We start from the raw sequence: 19,380 nt of genomic DNA, 5'->3' as shown, positions 1-19,380 counted from the left end.
GAGGGGAAGGAGGGGGTAAGAGGGGGATCTTTGATTGGTATGTAAAATGAATTAAAATTTTTCTTAATAAAAAAATAATAATAATAAAATAAAATATAAAAAAATTTCATCATAGAGACCAGCATCTACTCACCTTAGCACTGGATGTGAAGTAAGACTTGGGAAACAGTTGTATAGGAAGATGTGTACTCATGAGACGTGGTCCAGCCTGGTCTAGCAATAGTTTCTGCTCATCTTTAGACTCAAGCCCTGGACACCTGACAAAATTTTTGACAGTTTGGACCCAAGTAGGGTCCCCTTTGGAGACAATCAGACTGACCATTTCAATCATCCAGTGTGTTCCTGGTTGTGGGAAAATGAGAACAATCAAATTACATTACATTATCATAGTAAAGAAAATGTTTCATATGTTGAATGATGAAGGTATTTGTATTTGGTTTTATTCTTAGGTTTTACTTTTAGGTTTTCTGCTTGTATACAAGCCAGCAGACTTCCATGTGGTTTCATTGTACTTTTTAATCTTGGTTAATCCTTCCTCTGTTCCTGAACTCCCATCTCCCCTTATATCTCTAATTCTCATATCATCCCTGTTTAAAACTTTTCACCCACAGTAATACCCCTCTCTACTTTCCTTTTGCCTGTGTTCTATTATGCCCTCCACCTTTAACCCACCACCACCACTGCTGGTTATTTATATGTTTGTTTGTTTGTTTGTTTGTTTGTTTGTTTGTTTGTTTGTGTCAATGTGACATAAGCTAGAGTCATCTGGGAAAAGGAAACCTCAATTGAGAAAATGCCACCATCAAATTGGCCTGTAGGGAGCCTGTGGAGCACAGTCTAGATTAATGATTGATTTGGAGGAACCAGACCACTGTGGGCAGTACCACCCTGGGCCAGTGATCCTAGAATATAAGAAAGGAAAGCAGGTTGAGTAGACCAGGAGGAGAAAGCCAGTAAGCAGCACCCTTCAATAGTCTCTGCTTCAGTTCCTGCCTCCAGGTTCCTACCCTGTTTGAGTTCCTGCCTTGGCTCCCAAAGTCAAGGACTTACATTGACATTACAGATGGTTGTGAGCCACCATATGTAGATGCTGAGCCCAGGTCTCTGCAAGAGCAGAAAGTGCTCTTAACGGTGTAGCCATCTCTCCAGTCCTGCCCCTCATTAGCTCGTATTTTCTCCACTCACATTAAATTTAACAGAAATATTAAAAGATGTATAAATACTGTGACAGAATGTAATATCAATATTGCACAATTTTATCATTTTAAACAAATCTACCTCTTCAACTGGATATCATATCTACATGTTGACTCTTGTGAACATCACTTTTTCTAGTTTTTTTGAAACAACAATCTATACTGTGAGTGGCGTACCACATCATCTCATTTATCTAATTATAGCTTTATATAGATTTGTCAAACTTTCTTCTACTTACCTATTTTCCCCAGGTCTATGTACCTGTCTAATCAGATCTGAACAGTATAACAAAAATTCAAGAGATATGCTTGGTTTATTGGTAATGAAGGCACAAGCAGTCTGATTGCTCTCCTACCATCCCACCTCATACAGGGTTATATGGAGTACCATAGACTTACCAGGGCTTTATGAAGACATTAGCAGAATAAAAAGAGATGAGAAATCTTGTATCCAAGATGACTGCATGAAAAAAGGTTTAGTCATCCCTCCTGACCCACCCTCTGGTTCTGCCTTGTGATAGCATAAACCACATTAATTTTGTTTTAACTTCTATATTAATTTATGTATCTATTTGCAACCGCTTGATTGAATTCTGTGATTATTACAACTCTCAACTTGACAGAAACTGGAAGTACTTGGGGAAAGTCTTTGGTTTTTTGTTTGTTTTTGTTTTTTAGTTGGAAAAACACTAGTTTCTTTTGAGACATTCACCTCTACCGATTCTCACATCTGAATACAAGTACACCAGGAAAGAAAGAAAGTATATCACTTGAAAATGGTCCTTTGTGTTAGTATTAAGGCATGCACTTCTGAAAAATGAAAAGATGCTCATAATACTGAATGTCAGAAATAAGCAATTGATGTTACTTCTTGTTTTATGGGGAAAAAAAGAGCAAGCTGTCTACAATGTCTAGTTAAAGTATTTTAGTCAATGATTTTGAAACCAAAAATACCTGGTTTTACTCCAAGCCCTTTCTTTGGTAGCTTCAAGAGGCCAAGCAAGATACTTATCTTCTCCAAAGCCCATTTTCTTCAAAATGAGTCATAATGCTTGCTAAAATTTTCATCCCTGTTTCTATTACCCATCTCACAAAATCTTTTTTTAAAGTGCTGGGATTCTTTCATGTAGATGAAAGTGAGGTGAAAATATTTTAAAGGACAGGATTGACAAGGTCATGAGCTTTGCTTTAGATGTACTGACGATAAGATGATCTGAGAGTTATCCCAGTTGGGAGAGGGGTCTAGAGCTTTGCTTAAAGCCCCAGCATTTACCCCAACACCCTGTCCTGTCAGCCTGTCTTCTTGATACTGTTCTGGATGCTTTCTGGTTTCATGAACTCACTTCAAGTTTTCTCATCCCTCCAGGGAGAAAGTCTTAATGAGAAATTATCTGGATCAGGTTGGTCTGAGGGGGATTGTCTTGGTTGTTAATTAGCATAGGAAGCCCCAGCCCACTGTGGACAGCACCATTCCCTAGACAGGAGTTCCTGAGCTATATGAGACCAGAGAAGGCAGGCAAAAAGTCGCAGTCATTTCTACATGGACCATGGATATAGTGTGACTAGCTTGCTTGCTTTTCAGCCTTGAATTCCTCTCAATGATGGATTGAAACCTGCAATTGTAAATGTTAATAAACTGTTTTCTCCTCAAAGTTGTGTCTTATCAGGGTATTTCTAGGGAAGACACTAACTCTCGAAGTACAAATAATTATTGTCTGAAAATGAGGTGACATGAATGAGAAAGTGTGCTCACATTCACACACCTGGAAATGGCAGAGCCAAATGGAAATCAAGCAGTGTTCAAGTCTTGTCCATCTCAGTGTCTGACAATTAGTGAGAGTGAGCCCTGCCCATTCTCAACATTTCCCATCCCCAGGATGAGAGAGAAGCTTTGTGTTTCTTGAGAGCACCCCGAGATTTAGAAACTGACAAGAGCAAATGGATACCTGCAAGAGGTACCTTTCCCTGGGAGACACAGTCATGAAATATGATGGGCTGAGCTAATTATTAATGACAGAATAGTGATGTGCAGGTGACTTTTCAGTTACACAGTTACTTGATGTAGGGATCTGTGCCTCAGGACCAGCCTAAGACCATGTTAGATAGGTAAGTAGCATATAGGGTGGTAGATGACAGATAGATAGATAGATAGATAGATAGATAGATAGATAGATAGATAGATAGATAGATAGATAGATGATAGATGATAGATAGATAGATAGATAGATAGATAGATAGATAGATAGATAGATAGATAGATAGATATAGATGATAGATAGATAGATAGATAGATAGATAGATAGATAGATAGATAGATAGATAGATAGATAGATAGATAGATGATAGATAGATGATAGAGTCTATCTCCAACTTTCCTAGCATACAACTTCTAATATCATGTAATCTCTGAATTAGTAGAGGTTTTCTGTGCATAAAAAGTGGCCCTGCCCCTAAATAGGCCAAGGATATAAGCTGGTCACCTGAATCCATGCAACAGAATTAGAGGGTTGGGATTTTTCAGCCCCACTCCCTAACCTATACATAGGGAAGGCAGGCCAAGGGTTAAGTTGATCATAAATAGTATTTGTTTTAAGCTATGTTTTTCTTCTTTTATTCTTTTATAATTTCAAACATATAATTTACTTTGACCAATATTTTAATCAGTCATCCCTATTTGTGCCTCCTAAGATCCTCAAAGGACAGGATTTTAGGGAACTGATGTGTTGAAAATTTCATAAGCATTTTTGGTGGAAATATAAAATAGTGTAACTGACATGGGAAAAAGCATACAGATTTTGGTGATTTGGATAGGAATGGACCCCATGGACTCATATGTTTGAACACTTGATCTCTAGATAGTGGAGCTGTTTGGGAAGAATTAGGAAGCGTGCTCTTGATGGAGGAGATGTGGGCCTTGTTGGAGGAAGTGTCACTGAGGCTGGGCTTTGAGATTTCAAAAGCCCACCCAAGGCCAGTCTCTCGCCCCACCCTCTCTCTCTGCCTGCAATTTGTGAATCAGATGTGAGCTCTCAGCTTCTGCTACAGTGCCATGACTGCTGGTCTGCCACCATGCCCCCTACCATGATGATTATGTACTAACCCTCTGAAACTATAAGTAAGCCCTCAAATAACTATCTTCCTTTATAGTTGCCTTAGCCATGGTGTCTATTCACAGCAATAGAACAGTAACTGGGACATAGGTTAACCCCCCCCCAAGTTACACACACACACACACACACACACACACACACACACACACACACACACACTTTTCTTACCTGATCTAGGGAAGCTCACTATGATGACATCATCATCTTTCACCAAAAAGTTCTGAGCAAAAGACAGAGACTCCACACTAAGGAAGTCAGACAGCATCTGGATCCAATCAAACAAGAAGATATTGTCAGTCATCTTGACACAGTTGTGGGCTTCAGTGAAGCTGCCCAAGTGGCCTGGCTCACTCAAGTGTTGAATGGAAGTGGCCCGTATATGCTCCCGAAGAGGCTGCTAAGAGCCGACCTGTCAAAGCAGAGCAATGCACAGTCCTCTAGAGTTACCAGAAGAACAGAACTTATACAGGTGTGAGAATTAAGATGGGTGGGATTTGCAGAGTTACAAAATTAAATGTGACAAACCTTTCACAGTTTTCAAGCAGTGTTGCAGTGATCTTTCTGGAATAAGCAAGCACCCCAACAGCAATGAGAGTGGAACAGAAGAGTGTCACTGCTGACTGAAGCTGAGATAATTCCTGAAAGGTTTTGGTCCCAAGTCCAGTTTGCATTTCCACTTTATACTCTAATATGACAAGCGTGGACAGTCAAGCAAGCAGGATTCTACAGAAGCTATGTGGCAATCAGCAGGTCATTAAGGGCAATGACCCTTTTTTTTCAGTTACATTTTGCAGTCATTTTGTTCCACTTGAAGTTATTCTTGGTAAATAGGCCATACAAGTAGAGCTTTAAGTAACTGAGAAAATAAGCCACTAGATCAACATCTAATAATGGTCTTTACTACCTCATTCTACTTCATTCCCTCCTCTTTACCTTCATAGCACCCTATGAATCTGTCTAAGAAGTCGGCTGATACCACCTGCTGTGTCACCTGCAGCTTGACTCTTTTTACTCTAGTTCTGATGACCCTGGACAGGGTGTCTAAGATGAACAGTCCTAACAGAAGTCCTGCTATGGTCATCCTAAGAGGCCCCGTTAGCAGATCCAGCCATGGTCTGCATGAAGTCCTATTGCTCTTCATGGCCTCTCAACTCTACCTCTGGCCTTCTCTTCTCTATAACTGTTTTGTATTTTCTCATACTATTTCTGACTGAGCAGCAAAAACATAGTATTCTTCAATTAAAACCATGGATATGCCTCCCTTTTCAGCAGTAATCAAGTCCTCTGTGGTTTGGGAGGAACATTGCTGCCAATGAATCAAATCATAATCACTGAAGAGTGACTATGCTTTCTTGAACAATATGTCCCCCCCTCCAAATTGTTCTCTTGTCCTCTGGCCACTTGTCCTTAGTCTGTCACTGGATGGGGCCATCTCCAAAAGGAACTATAGTCTGTTTTATTGGTGCAGTCAGTTCCATCACAGAATGATGAGGTCTGAGGGATGATATGTGACTGGCATATTCCCAAGTAGCACTACCAGAAGGAGATACAACAGAGCCCCTCTAGGAGGTGCTAAGTTATCCTGATGGCTGTCCAGGAATTGGAGCTGCCTTGGGACAAGTCTTTTCTCCAGACTAATTTACGTGACAGGGTCAGAGACGCTGGGTGGGAACTGTATAGTTGCACATCCACAGAATCAGAAGGACATCAGGAGGCAGAGTGGGAGCTGAGCCGTTGCCCCCATTCTGAGGTCGTTTTGAGATGGCCAGTTTCACAGAGGCTTGGCTGGGTGGGCTCTCATGGTCCACTCCTGGTTGGGCTCTACAGAAACTTTGACTTGCTCATGCAGTGTAGCCACAGCTTGATACCTGCAGCTTTAAGAGCTAAGATAGTGCTGAGGATTGGGCAATGTTTGTGTGCAGTGTCAGCCAAGTTTTTCAAGAACTGCAAAAGGTGTGTGTGTCCATACTCTCAGAGGTCCCCTGAGGCTTTTGGAGCAGCGGAGGTGGGTGTCCAGACAGGATCTCAAAAGGAGACTAACTGCATTTACAGGGCATGCGTTATGCCCTAAACAGTACATGTGGCCGAATTTTTGCCCAAGGGAGGTCTCTTTCTAGGTAATGTTTCATCAGTGTCACTTCAAAGTTCTACTTACTCTCTCAACCCATCCTAATGATTGGGGGTGGTAGCATGAGCACAAGTTTCAGGTTAATCCTCTGCGCAGGTAGGAAAGGCTTCTATTGTACTCAGCCTGCAAAAGTGCATGCCAAAGCCAGCAAGTATCCGTCCCCTCTGCTGGGTGGAATGTCATTGATGTTTTGGATGTGGAAAGCAAGGACATTTGAAAAGGGACTGTAGACAGGTCATTCCTAGAAACAATGTTTCTTCAAGGAACAATGGCAACAGAATGCCCCTTCCTTCTGGAGTATGCAGAAGGTGTGGTAAGGGAAAACACTGTACCAACGAATGTAGATCAACAAAGGACAGACAGGGTAATCCTTTGCCTCAGTCTTCGGGAAACTCCCAGAGAGGCCTTATGCAGGCCCCCATAGCAAATCCAGTTCAAACTTTTCCTGCAGCCATAGAGGAAACCCCTGCTCAGATCGATTAAATAACCAAATGCCTATTGGAATAAATCATGCTGGTCAGGATGATGAAACACAGAGAACAGAAAATTCAGGAGAAAACATAAAGAAAATTTTTTGGCAAACTTCTATTAATGAACAAAGACCAAAATTAACGATAAAAATAAATGGTGTTTTGTTGTCTGGTCTGGTAGACACAGGTTCGGACGTTACTATAATTGCACCAGAATTTTGGCATCCAACTTGGCCTCTTCAGGAGGTAAACGTTTAACTGTTAGGAATTGGGACATTATCTCAGGTGAAACAGGTTGCAAGATGGCTGGAATGTATAGGTCCAGAAAAACAGGAAGGAAAATTAAAACCATATGTGGCTAACATAACTATAAACCTGTGGGGTCAAGACTTGTTGCAACAATGGAATACTCAGATTAACATCCCTCCAATCTCAGAAACAAATCATAAACTAGCACATGTTTCTGAGAGAAATATTAGAAGATATTGTTCTAATGAGTGGTCACCAACCATCCATATTATACAAGAACAGGGCACAACAACTGATGATCTTCCAAAGACACCAACAGCTCTACCTTTAAAATGGTTAACAGACAAGCCTGTATGGGTCCAGTAATGGCCTTTAACAACAGAGGAACTCCAAGCTTTAGAAGAGCTGGTAGAAGTACAGTTAAATGCTCAGCATACTGAAGAATCAACCAGCCCTTGGAACTCTCCTGTATTTGTTATTAAAAAGAAATCTGGTAAATGGAGAATAGTAACAGACCTTAGAACAATTAACCAAGTAATTCAGCCAATGGGCTCGCTACAATCTGGAATTCCTTTGCCTACTCTGTTACCAAAAGGATGGCCTCTCATAGTTATTGATTTAAAAGACTGTTTCTTTTCAATACCCTTACAAGAAAAAGACAGAGAAAGATTTGCTTTCACAGTGCCTACTTATAATAATTCTCAACCGGTTAAAAGATTTCAATGGAGGGTCCTCCCACAGGGAATGTTGAATAGCCCAACTCTGTGCCAATATTTTGTACAACAGCCATTGGAAGTGATACATAAAAATATTTCCTAAATCTATAATTTATCATTATATGGATGATATTTTACTAGCTGACTCAAATGCATATACTTTAGAAAGAATGTTTGAAGAAGTAAAGAAAATTTTGCCTTGCTGGGGATTACAAATTGCTCCTGAAAAGATACAAAGAGGAGATTCCATTAATTATTTAGGATATAAAATAGAGCTACAAAAAATTAGACCCCAAAAGGTGCAAATTAGGAGACATCGACTACAGACTCTTAATGACTTTCAAAGATTATTTGGAGACATTTCTCATCTACGAACTATTGTGGGGGTAAAAAATTATGAACTGAATAATTTGTTCAAAATCTTAGAAGGTGACAAGGACGTAAATAGTCCAAGAGAATTATCACCTGAATCTGAGAAAGAATTGGCCTTGGTAGGCAAGAAAGTACATGAAGGGCACTTGGATAGTATTGATCCAAAGCTGGATTGCATTTTGGTTATTTTACCTTCTAGGCATTCTCCATACTGGAATATTAATGCAGAGGGGAGATATTATATTGGAGTGGATATTTTTACCAAATAAACCAAATAAAAAATTAAAAACTTATGTGGAAAAAAATCTCTGACTTGATTTGGAAAGGAAAATTGAGACTTCATCAATTAGCAGGAATAGACCCAGTAGAAATTGTCATACCTTTAACTAAGAAGTACATTGAAAAATTATGAACAGAAAGTGAACCTTGGCAAAGAGCTTGCAGTAATTTTTTGGGAGAAATTAACAGCAAATGTTGGGAGCCTAAAGTTGGATGATTGCGCTCTGACCTTCTTGCTTGGATTATCTGACATAACTACACCCTTGACAACTGTTACTAAGTTACAAAAAACAATAACTCCTGGAAAAAAAACCACAAAATGTACCTTTAGATTAATATATTTTTAGATTAACTTCCTGGAGTATGTTCGGTTGGTCAGTTGCACAAGCAGTGGACCAAAGAGACCTCACCCTGACTCTATTCTTCAAAGAGACCTCACCCGGACCCTATTCTTCAAACTTTCACACACACATCCTTTTCCCCTATTCATTTCTCCTATCTACCAGCATATATAAAGCTGCTTCCCCTTGCAATAAACGAGACCTTGATGCAACTCAGACTGACTCTGTCTTTTTTACGCGCTTGATCTCCTTTCTCTCTCGCCCCCATTGGTCTTTCAGGAGGTGCCTCCTTGGATCCTACCTAATAACCTGGCCTGCTAGACGGGTCAAGTGGCACCTGAACATGAGGCTCGAGCCACAGTGACCTACTGGGCGACAGATAATAACGGAGCTCCAGATCATGCAGGATAGAGACGCCCGGACTGCATCACTCGTGCAACGCGGGAAGTCTTGAGGTAAATACAGTCGTCTGATAACCAATGGGAAAGGGTTTATCAAAAGAGGTTCTCTTTATTAAGGAAATGAAAGGCAATCCTAGGGAGAGAGGAATAAGAGTTAAGGAAGAGGATCTAATAAAATTTTTCTGTTTTGTGGAGGAGAAATGCCCCTGGTTGGTAGTTAACGGCCCAGGCATTCACCCTCTGACTTGGAACAGGGTTGGAAAAGATATTAATAAATTGCTCAGAAATGGGGAAAATGTCCCTGATGCCCTTTTTAGTTTTTATGGTGTGATTAGAGATGTTTTAAAGAAAACAGAGGGAGACTGACATGTTTCACATTTATTAACCCTTGCGGAGGAGTTTCTCTCAGACTCCCCCTGCCTGATGCCTGATAATGAGTCTGGAGCCGCACCGGCCGCTCCGCCAAAAAATGAAAGTAAAACAAGAATGGCTGCTTCTCCCCTGATGGCGACTCTTGCTCTTGGGAGCAGAGGAGCCCTTCTGTACAGAAGTTTAATAAATCCTCCTGCTATTGCATCAACTGGACTGGAGTCTGGGTTCTTGGTGCACCCACTTGAGACCCTAAAATTTGGGGTCCAACATTGGAGGTTCCACCAAGATTGGGGTGCCCCCCGGACCCACACTCGGCCAGGTGGAGGTAAACACGAGCTTGATCTATGTTTTATGTTATTGTGTCTTGTCTTTTGTCTGGTTGATTTGGCATTTACTGCGCAGACTGTGTCTGTCCTTGTCTTCTTTGTGTTTGTTTTTTTGGAGTCTGTCTTTTGTCTCTACCTTTCTCTCTCCATATGGGCAACAACTAACTACCCCCCTAAGTTTGACTTTAGATAACCGGAAGGATGTCCTCGCTCAGGCTTGCAATGCCTCTCTGGAAGGCAAGAAAAAGAAATGGATCACCTTCTGTTCCTCGGAATGGCCAGCCTTTGGAGTCGGCTGGCCGGGGGATGGGACTTTTAACATTGATTGATGTGATTTCACAGGTGCCTGGGTGAAGCTGTTCCTTACTACTTTGCCTGCCCCAGCAACACTGGGACTCCGACCCCCACCTCTTCCTTCTCAAACTCCGCTTACTCCCCTTGTCCCTTCAGCCCTGGCTGCCCTCCAACCGTTTACTCCCTTTACCCTCTTAAGGAAATCAAGCATGAAAAACCCCCGGTCCTTGCAGAGGACCCGGGAGACTAATGATGGAATTACCCGCCTCATGCAGATCCACCTGCTGGCATAGAAAAATAAAAAAATAAAAAAATCCTCCAAAACAGCTCCGGACACTGGCTAGGCAGCCTGTGAGCAATGGAGCAGAGAGGAGCTGGCAGGAGTCAGCTGGAGCCATGAGGAGCTCAGAATGTGGGGGCTGGTGGAGATATAACCGCCCTTCCAGGATCATAGCTGACAGGTCTGTGGGCCCAGCCAGGGCATGGAATCTCCCATGCTGTTGGATGGGACTCCCAAGACCTGCCCCGGGAGCTAAAACCTGATCAGGATCTGGCTCCAAGAATGGAATGTCACTCCCTATATGAGGCTAACTGACAGTTTCTTGTCTATGATTACTGAGGAAAATCACAAGAAAGACTTTGATATAAAAGGTTATAAAAGGTCAGTAAACTGTTACGGTTTCTTATACCTGCAAATACTGAATTTGAAAGTTAATTCTGGTTGGTTTTCATCTTAAAAATGCCTAATGATTCTGCAAACTGCTTATGTGTGTATATGAACAGGTATGTGACTTGGAAATGTAAGCAAGCTTTAACTGTATGTATGTATGTATGTATGTATGTATGTATGTATGTATGTATGTATGTAACTTGGATCCAACTGTGTGTATGTGTACAAGTAATCATTGTTTTAAAAAATATATATGTAAAACCTAAATACTTATGTCTTTACCAAGTGTTCAACAAGTTTCTAAAAAATTTAAATAGATAACAACATATGTTTAATAAATAAGATATTTGATGAATATTAAAGGTGCACATCAATGCTTTTTATACACAGAAATATGCCTTGCTCTGGCAGCTAAACTTTGTAATTTAAGATTTACCCATGTAAAATGATAATGATTTTAAAGACATAAAAGAATCATAAAAAAAAACAGCTGAGGTTTGCAAATATATGGCAGGACTAAAGTTTCAAAAAGAGTCTGGTTGCAGTGATGGACCTTAGCAGTCTTAAAAATTGCCAATGACAGATGATGATCACTGGAAACACCAGCCATAATAAAATAAAACAGACAGGCTATGTATGTGCTGCCAAAGATAGGGTCAAAGAAATCATCCAAGCCTCTAAGTAAAAAAAAAACAAAAAGATTATAAATGAGTCCTAGATATTAAACTTTGGGATTGTTTGTACTCTGGAGCTTGGTTTCAGATTAAGAGGATGCCATGTTTTCTCCCCCTTAAAGTAAAAAAAAAAAAAAAAAAAAAAAAAAAAAGGTACTTCATTGTTATTACAGAAGACATTTGAGAGATCTTAATCCTTTAAAGACAGTTTTTATAGTTAAAAACCAATGACTTAAAAATGTTTCTCCTTACCCAAGATACATTCAGGCTTAAGAATGTTGTCTAGCCTCATTGTATTTGCTAAGTTTGTTAAGCTTAAGTTATTTGGATAAGATGATACATATATATGTCTTATATTGATGTTTTGTTTTGATTTCTTTACTGAACCTGTATTTGATGCTAGAAGAGCTTCAACTTAAAGGCATTGTTTTTATTCAGTCCCTTGCATATGTTTTCAGGGTTGAGCTTGAAACAAATAGTTAGAAACAAACTTTGTCTATTCAGACACCTGGACAGCCCTCATAACTTCAGAGATCTGCAGAATATGGCATTTAAATGTTGATCTAAAAGTTTATTATATCAGACAGGCTTCCAGATCCTAGCAGTGACCCAAGGTCTCTGAAGAAGATTATGTACGAGGCACCACAACGTCTCTGCCTGGATTATGACAATGCTGACCACAGGGCAGGATGCCCCAGTGCAACACCTGCCGCCCAGCCCAGACTGTGGACAAGCAGTAGGACACTGTCAGTCTTCCGTGTCCCTATTCCACAGAAAAAGTACTCTGCCTTATGGGCTTGATGGCGGAAGAAGATTGATGCTGTTCTGACTGGTGCCTCCAACACTATGGAGACCTGGGTAGGGATTGGTCCCTGTAATTTATAGGATTGGGTGCTTCTTGGTCTGCACTCAGATATAGTTTATCCTTCTCAGATCTCTGACAGTACTGATGGCTAGACTAGCTCTAACTTTGTCAGCATGGCAGCACCAGACAACCAGATCCTTCTGCAAGGCCATAGCTAGCTTGTTAGCTCACGTTTAAAAAATGTTCTAAGATATAAAAGTTTAAACAAGTCATAAAGGTTCAGATATAAGTCTAAAATGAGATATGTTTCAGATTACTCTCCTGTTCTATGGTTCAGTGCTTGACATTTAAAAGTCCTGATGAGCTGATAGAGTAATGACTACTTACTGTTCAGTCACAAGCCCAACATTTTGGATTTGTTTTAGATGTCATCTAAATATGTCTACTTATACCTAGCTTTCTGGACAAAAGAAAAATGCCCAAGTCTGTAGTTCTTGTTGGGACTCAGAAGTATGAGTTCACTTCTGCTGTTTTACAGATACCCATTACCTGCTTTGTCTACAATATGGATTTCAGTATAGATTGGTAATACTAATGTATCTAAAACTTTTATGTCATTTTGCAAAAAGGCCTCAAAGGATCAAAAGAGTCATAAAAACATAAACCCACTTCACAGAGGTTGAAAGGACCCCAGATAAGTATTCCTAAAGATGGTATTTTTCCTCTCTCCTGGTCTTGGGACTAATGTTTTCCCCATTACTAAGGGTTCCAAATAAGTTCATAAATTTTAACTTCTGTTCCTAGTTTAAATCTGTCTCAACAGATTTCTACTTGGCTGGCAGACACCTCTAAGTTTCAGTTGCTGACTCCACTGCTCCAGACTACTGTGGGCTCAGGATGTGCTAAAGGCTAACGTGGACCAGCCTAGCTAACATGATTCTTTTCTGTCCCTATGCAGTCAGGCAGCTACATGCTACTGACAAATGCCCCCTGCCCAGTCTTTGACCAGCTTTTCAGCCTTTAGGGGGAGGGGCCCTGATAACGGCGCCCCAATGCCAGCTTGAAGCAGTTCCAGAAGAGAGCTGGTTGGATCTTGCCTCGAATTGTACGGCAAAATGCCATATCTGGAGTTTGTACATTTTATACAGATGCCAACAAACAAGGAAAGGCAGGTTACAAATCAGAATATTTAAGTAAAGTGCTTCAAAGTCCTTATGATTCAGTTCAAAAATCAGAATTGTATGCTATTCTGTTGGTATTAATGGATTTTTTCAAAACCTCTCAACATAGTAACTGACTCTCAGTATGCTGAAAGAGTGGTATTACATATTGAGACTGCAGAATTTATCCCTGATGCTTCAGAATTAACTTCACTATTCATTCAATTACAAGATACAATCAGGAAAAGGAGTCATCTTTTATATATAACTCACATCAGATCACATACTGGTCTGCCAGGCCCTCTAGCACAAGGCAATGATGAGATTGATAAATTATTGATAGGAAATGTGCTGGAGGCCTCAGAATTTCATAAAAAATATCATGTCAATAGTAAAGGTTTAAAAAAAGATTTTCCATAACCTGGCAACAAGCCAAAGAAATAGTAAAGAAATGTCCTACTTGTTCCTTCTACAATCAAACGCCATTACCAGCAGGATGTAACCCAAAGGGTACTCAGAGGAATGAAATCTGGCAGATGGACATGTTTCACTTTGCAGAATTTGGAACATTGAAATATGTACAGCACACCATATATACTTATTCAGGATTTCAATGGGCAACTGCTTTGAGTTCTGAAAAAGCTGATTCTGTAATCACTCATTTGCTAGAAGTTATGGCCATCATGGGTATACCTGCACAAATCAAAACTGACAATGCTCCATCATATGTCTCTGTTAAAATGAAACAGTTTTTTGCTTATTATAATATAAAGCATATTACAGGTATACCACATAATCCTACAGGTCAAGCAGTTATAGAAAGATCAAACAGAACTCTAAAGGATATGCTAAATAAACAGAAATGGGTAACAAAAACCCCCAGAAATAGACTGCATAATGCTCTATTAACTTTGAATTTTCTGAATGCCAATGAGAAAGGAACAACAGCTGCAGAGAGACAATGGATAATAGAAAAAAACTACAGAATTAAATAAGCCTATATACTTTAAGCATATGCTGACCTCAGAATGGAAACCAGGGAATGTATTACATTGGGGATGAGGTTTTGCTTTTGTTTCTACAGGAGAAGATAAGCTATGGGTACCATCAAAATTGATAAAGGTTCGATTTGAATAAGAGAGACCTCTTAATTAGAAGAGGTGATAGTTCATCAACCAGCATGAACATCCAATTTAAACTAACTTGTACCAGTAACACATGCCTTTTCATTTAATCCGAAAATAACTTGCCACAAAGGAACCTCCCCAAAATTAGTCTTGGGAAAAGGTTTTTGTTTTTGTCTTTTAGGAGAATGAAGGTTAAGGAATCTGAAGAACACTGGACAAATGAGACAACTGAAGAAAAGGGACAAATCATCTATCCCAGGAAACAGAGGGAAATGGCATATGGGTATATATTATCTAAAAAATTTTATGTCTTCCTAAATGTTTGTTTCTGCTTTTCTCTAAAGATTTAACACTATTGGTCTTCTAATAGTCCCAGTTCAATTAAAATTTAAAGCTGACTTTGGAGTTGGAGAATGGCTCTCTCCTTCTTTAAACTCAAGCATGTTGTTAAAAGGAAAATGCAAACTCCCTGAATCATGCCAGAATAAAAGAGCCATCTTCTGCTATGGGACAGGACAAAAGCCAAATTAATTAAGGGACTATTCTATTACTAATCTCAACTCTTTGATTCTATTCTGATTCTTTAAACTTTTCTTAAAGTATGAATTTTATATCAAAATTTACAAGATTAATATATATAGATATATATATACATTTTAAATTTTGTTAAGATGTGAATGGTCATATAGAGTACTAACTAATTCTAGAAAAAAGGCTTTAATTAGCTGCATATAGATGTCTTTGTGTTCAAGTTTCTTATCAGTTTTCTGCAGGTAATCATGGCCAGGCCTAACATCAACTGAAGTCTCCAGGAAGAAGATGGGGCCCCACAACAACAACAATTCCATGTGGACAATAATAATATCATTAAGCTGACAAACATCATCTACAGATCAGCTTTCAGCTACAAGGTGCTCAGAGCAATTTTGAGATGACTACCTGAGATTATCCAGTCTCAAAGACTACTCAAATAAGGACTTGAGTTAAACCCTGAACTTTGGCATTATACACAAACTGGATAATGAAGGATATAGTTACTTTTCCTAGAATTTGACAATTAACCTAAAATTTTTCTTTCAGGATAAAGATAACTTCGCCCATACCCAGCAGGAAGCAATTTTAAGAATATGACGCCCACATTCCCAAAGAGGTGGTGTGGGGCGGGTAGTTTTTTGGTCCTTTTAATGGGTTTTGGATCTGGGATAATTTTCATTGTTTAGGAGGGTTGGTTACAAATTGTTGTCAAGGGTTAGGAAAAAGGCTAAGCAAAGGAGATTAGATTTAAGGTTCTTGTTTAAAAAAAGAGAAAAGAAAAGAAAGAAAAGAAAAAGACAATTACTAATTTTAAATATTTTACATTGGATTGGATTGTTTTATATTGTATACAAATTTGAAATTGATATTGATAGAAAATGCTATATGTATATTTCTAATTGTATTTATACCATTCATTTAACAATGTAATACAATTTTCTGATGCTTGAATATTATTAATACCAACTATTAGGGTATAAAGAAATGAAAGTTAGTAGATAGACATTAAAATAGAACTTGTAGTCATATTAAATATGTTTTAAAAATTGAGCAGATATATTTTAGATAGACAAGTCATCTTCAAACCCTTCAGAGATCTACAGAATATGGCATTTAAAATGTTTTAATAACTTAGAAATTTTTCTTTTTTGAGACATGTTGGCTCCTGGCAGTACCAATCTACTTCAGAGAAGATATGGGCATTGAAGAAACTGCATATGGAGTTAACATTCATTGTGGCCAAAGTTAGCCACTGGACAACAAAGTATCCTTGAATCAACAGGACAAAATGGACAGACAGAACACGAAACAAAGGACTACTGATTCTTGCCAAAACAAGTGTGGTTATGGCTTTATCAAAAGGCATCTTCTGAGGCCAGGACAATATGGCCCCATCCCTGAAGTGGCCTTCGCAATCCGAAAAAGGTACAGTGCCCTTTTCTTCGAAGGCAGCTGAACAGGCGGTGGGCCGATGGCTTCTGTTGTGCAATGGAACAGCAGCTGAAAGCTCACGCCTCTCAGTAGTAGACTGGCATTAAATAGAGGGATGTGGAGAAGAAGGGGATGCTGAGATGAAGCCATATATACACAGCCAAGATGAATGGACAGCTGAATTGAAAAACCATCAACAATTTCCAGAATTTAAAATCCTGAATCATGACAGGGCACTAGTGGAATTCAGGTGTTTCTGGTACATGGATTGCTCTCATCCAATGTGAGGTTGAACTGTTGACCTTGTGTACATCCTACTTCACAAATGAGTCTGTCAGATATGCTAAGCCTATAGGTTGAAGATGATGCCCCAACACTGTGGAGAAACCTCAGGTGACTGTCCAGGCAGCTGGCTGTTTCTGTCAACTCACAAATTTTTTGAAGTTGCTTGCATTAACTTCCTGTTTTTATTTTTGTTAGCTAATATTATTTTCTTCTTGGGTCTCAGAGGGAGTTAAAGATTAGTTAGTTATAGTTGAAGGTTAGTTAGTTGTAGTTGAAGATTAATTAGGATAGAAAGTGAATTAGATATATTTTGGACTTACCAAAATAGGATAGAAAATGGAATTATTTTCTCTGATTTGTCAAATACAAATGGACTAGACATTGTTTAGGTATTTATTACTTGTATATATTGTATATAGTTATTGTACTTTTGTATATAGTTTTTCTTTGGTTCGTTATAACATTTCTTTTTCTTTTTATTAAAATAGAAAAGGGGAAATATATTTGTACTGAAATGTGATTTTAATTTTATGTTAATAAATAAAGTTGCCCAGGGGTCAGAGCTATTAGAGCCATAGCAAGAGCGTGGCGGTGGTGGCGCACACCTTTTATCCCAGTACTCTGTGTGTTCAGGGATACAGCCAGCATTGGAGACACACGCCTTTAAGACCTGGAGGGCTCTGCATACAGGCAGTGATGAGGCAGTCACGTGTTTGGGTTTACAACCAATGAGAAGGCAGAACAGAAAGACTATGTAAAGACATACACACAGGAAGTAGGTCTTTTTTAGAGAAGTAAGAGCACCGCAGGAGGAAGGGTAAGATTTTAGCTCTGAGCTCTGACCTCTCGGCTTTCTCCTTTACATTGGTTCTGTGTTTCTTATTTAATAAGATGGTTGGTTACATCTATACTTATGGGACACTATGAAAGCAGTTCTAAGAGGAAAATTCATAGCACTAAATGCCCACATCAAGAAGATGGAGAAATTTTCCTCTAGTGACTTAACAGTACATCTGAAAATTCTAGAACAAAAAGAAACAAAGTCACCGAGGAGGAATAGATGCCAAGGAATATTCAAATTGAGGGCTGAAATCAATAAAAATAGAAACAAAGAGGACAATACAAAGAATCAATGAAACAAAGAGTTGGTTCTTTGAGAAAATTAACAAGATAGACAAACCCATACCCAAATTAACCAAAAAGCAGAGAAAGAGCATCCAAATTAACAAAATCAGAAATGAAAAGGGAGATATAACAACAGACAATGAGAAAATCCAGAGAATCATCAGATCATGCTTCAAAAACCTGTACTACACAAAATTGGAAAATCTGAAAGAAATGGACAATTTTCTGGATAGATACCACATACCAAAGTTAAATCAAGACCAGATAAACTATCTAAATATACCAATAACCCCTAAGGAAAGAGAAATGGTCATTAAAAAGTCTCCCAACCAAAGAAAACCCAGGACCAGATGGTTTCAGCACAGAAATTTACCAGATTTTCAAAGAAGAGATAATACTAATACTCAAGTTGTTCCACAGAATAGAAACAGAATGAATGCAACCAAACTCTTTTTATGAAGCTACAGTTACTCTGATTCCCAAACCACACAAAGATGCACAAAGAAAGAAAATTACAAACCAATCTCCCTCATGAAAATTGATGAAAAAATACACAATAAAACATTTGCAAACACTCCAGGAACACATAAAAAAATTATGAATGATGATCAAGTATGCTTCATCCCAGAGATGCAGGGATGGTCCAACATATGAAAGTCTGTCAATGTAATACACTATGTAAACAAACTGAAAGAAAAAAATCCATTGATCATTTCATTAGATGCTTAAAAGGAGTTTGACAAAATCCATCACCCCTTCATGATAAATGTCCTAGAGAGATCAGGAATACAAGGAGCATACCTAAACATAATAAAGTTAATTTACAGCAATTCGATAGCCAACATCAAATTAAATGGAGAGAAACTCAAAGCGATTCCACTAAAATCAGGAACAAGACAAGGCTATCCACTCTTCTCATATTTATTCAATATAGTACTTGAAGTTTTAGGTAGAGCAATAAGACAACAAATGGAGATCAAAGGGATATAAATTGGAAAAGAAGAAGTCAAACTTTCACTATTTGTAAATGATATGATAGTGTACATATGTGATCCCAAAAATTCTACCAGGAAACTCCTATAGCTGATAAACTCCTTCAGTAAGGTGGTAGGATACAAGATTAACTCAAAAAAATCAGTAGCCCTCCTATATATAAATGATAAAAGGGCTGAGAAAGAAATCAGAGAAACTTCACATCACCCTGCTGTGGGATGGTCTGTGTATCAAATCTGTTGCTCTGATTGGTCAATAAATAAAACATTGATCAGCCAATGGATCAGGCAGGAGGAAGTATAGGCGGGACAAGGAGGAGAAG

The 19,380-nt window shown here is 38.9% G+C and overlaps 2 protein-coding genes across 3 annotated transcripts in view; one reads left to right on the top strand and one right to left on the bottom strand.

Annotated features, from left to right (window-relative positions):
• Positions 1–19,380, top strand: part of LOC143273128 (3-beta-hydroxysteroid sulfotransferase-like) — a 291,023-nt gene that overhangs the window by 145,973 nt on the left and 125,670 nt on the right. The window lies entirely within an intron of this gene.
• LOC102906490 (3-beta-hydroxysteroid sulfotransferase-like) overlaps positions 1–19,380 on the bottom strand; it is a 35,877-nt gene that overhangs the window by 15,899 nt on the left and 598 nt on the right. Inside the window, exons 2-4 of one of the 2 annotated variants that reach the window (XM_076571540.1) lie at positions 4,832–4,991; positions 4,475–4,715; positions 134–342 (exon numbers count right to left, since the gene is read on the bottom strand). In XM_076571540.1, coding sequence (XP_076427655.1) covers positions 134–342; positions 4,475–4,607 — 342 coding nt within the window. In that variant the 5' untranslated portion in view covers positions 4,608–4,715; positions 4,832–4,991. The remainder of the gene's footprint in view (positions 1–133; positions 343–4,474; positions 4,716–4,831; positions 4,992–19,380) is intronic. The other variant, XM_076571541.1, reaches the window with a different exon arrangement.

The sequence above is a fragment of the Peromyscus maniculatus genome, chromosome 1 (assembly GCF_049852395.1).
Source record: "Peromyscus maniculatus bairdii isolate BWxNUB_F1_BW_parent chromosome 1, HU_Pman_BW_mat_3.1, whole genome shotgun sequence".
NCBI lineage: Eukaryota > Metazoa > Chordata > Mammalia > Rodentia > Cricetidae > Peromyscus > Peromyscus maniculatus.
The sequence above is the reverse complement of the archived record's forward strand: the minus strand, read 5'-3'. Positions and strand labels throughout refer to the sequence as shown.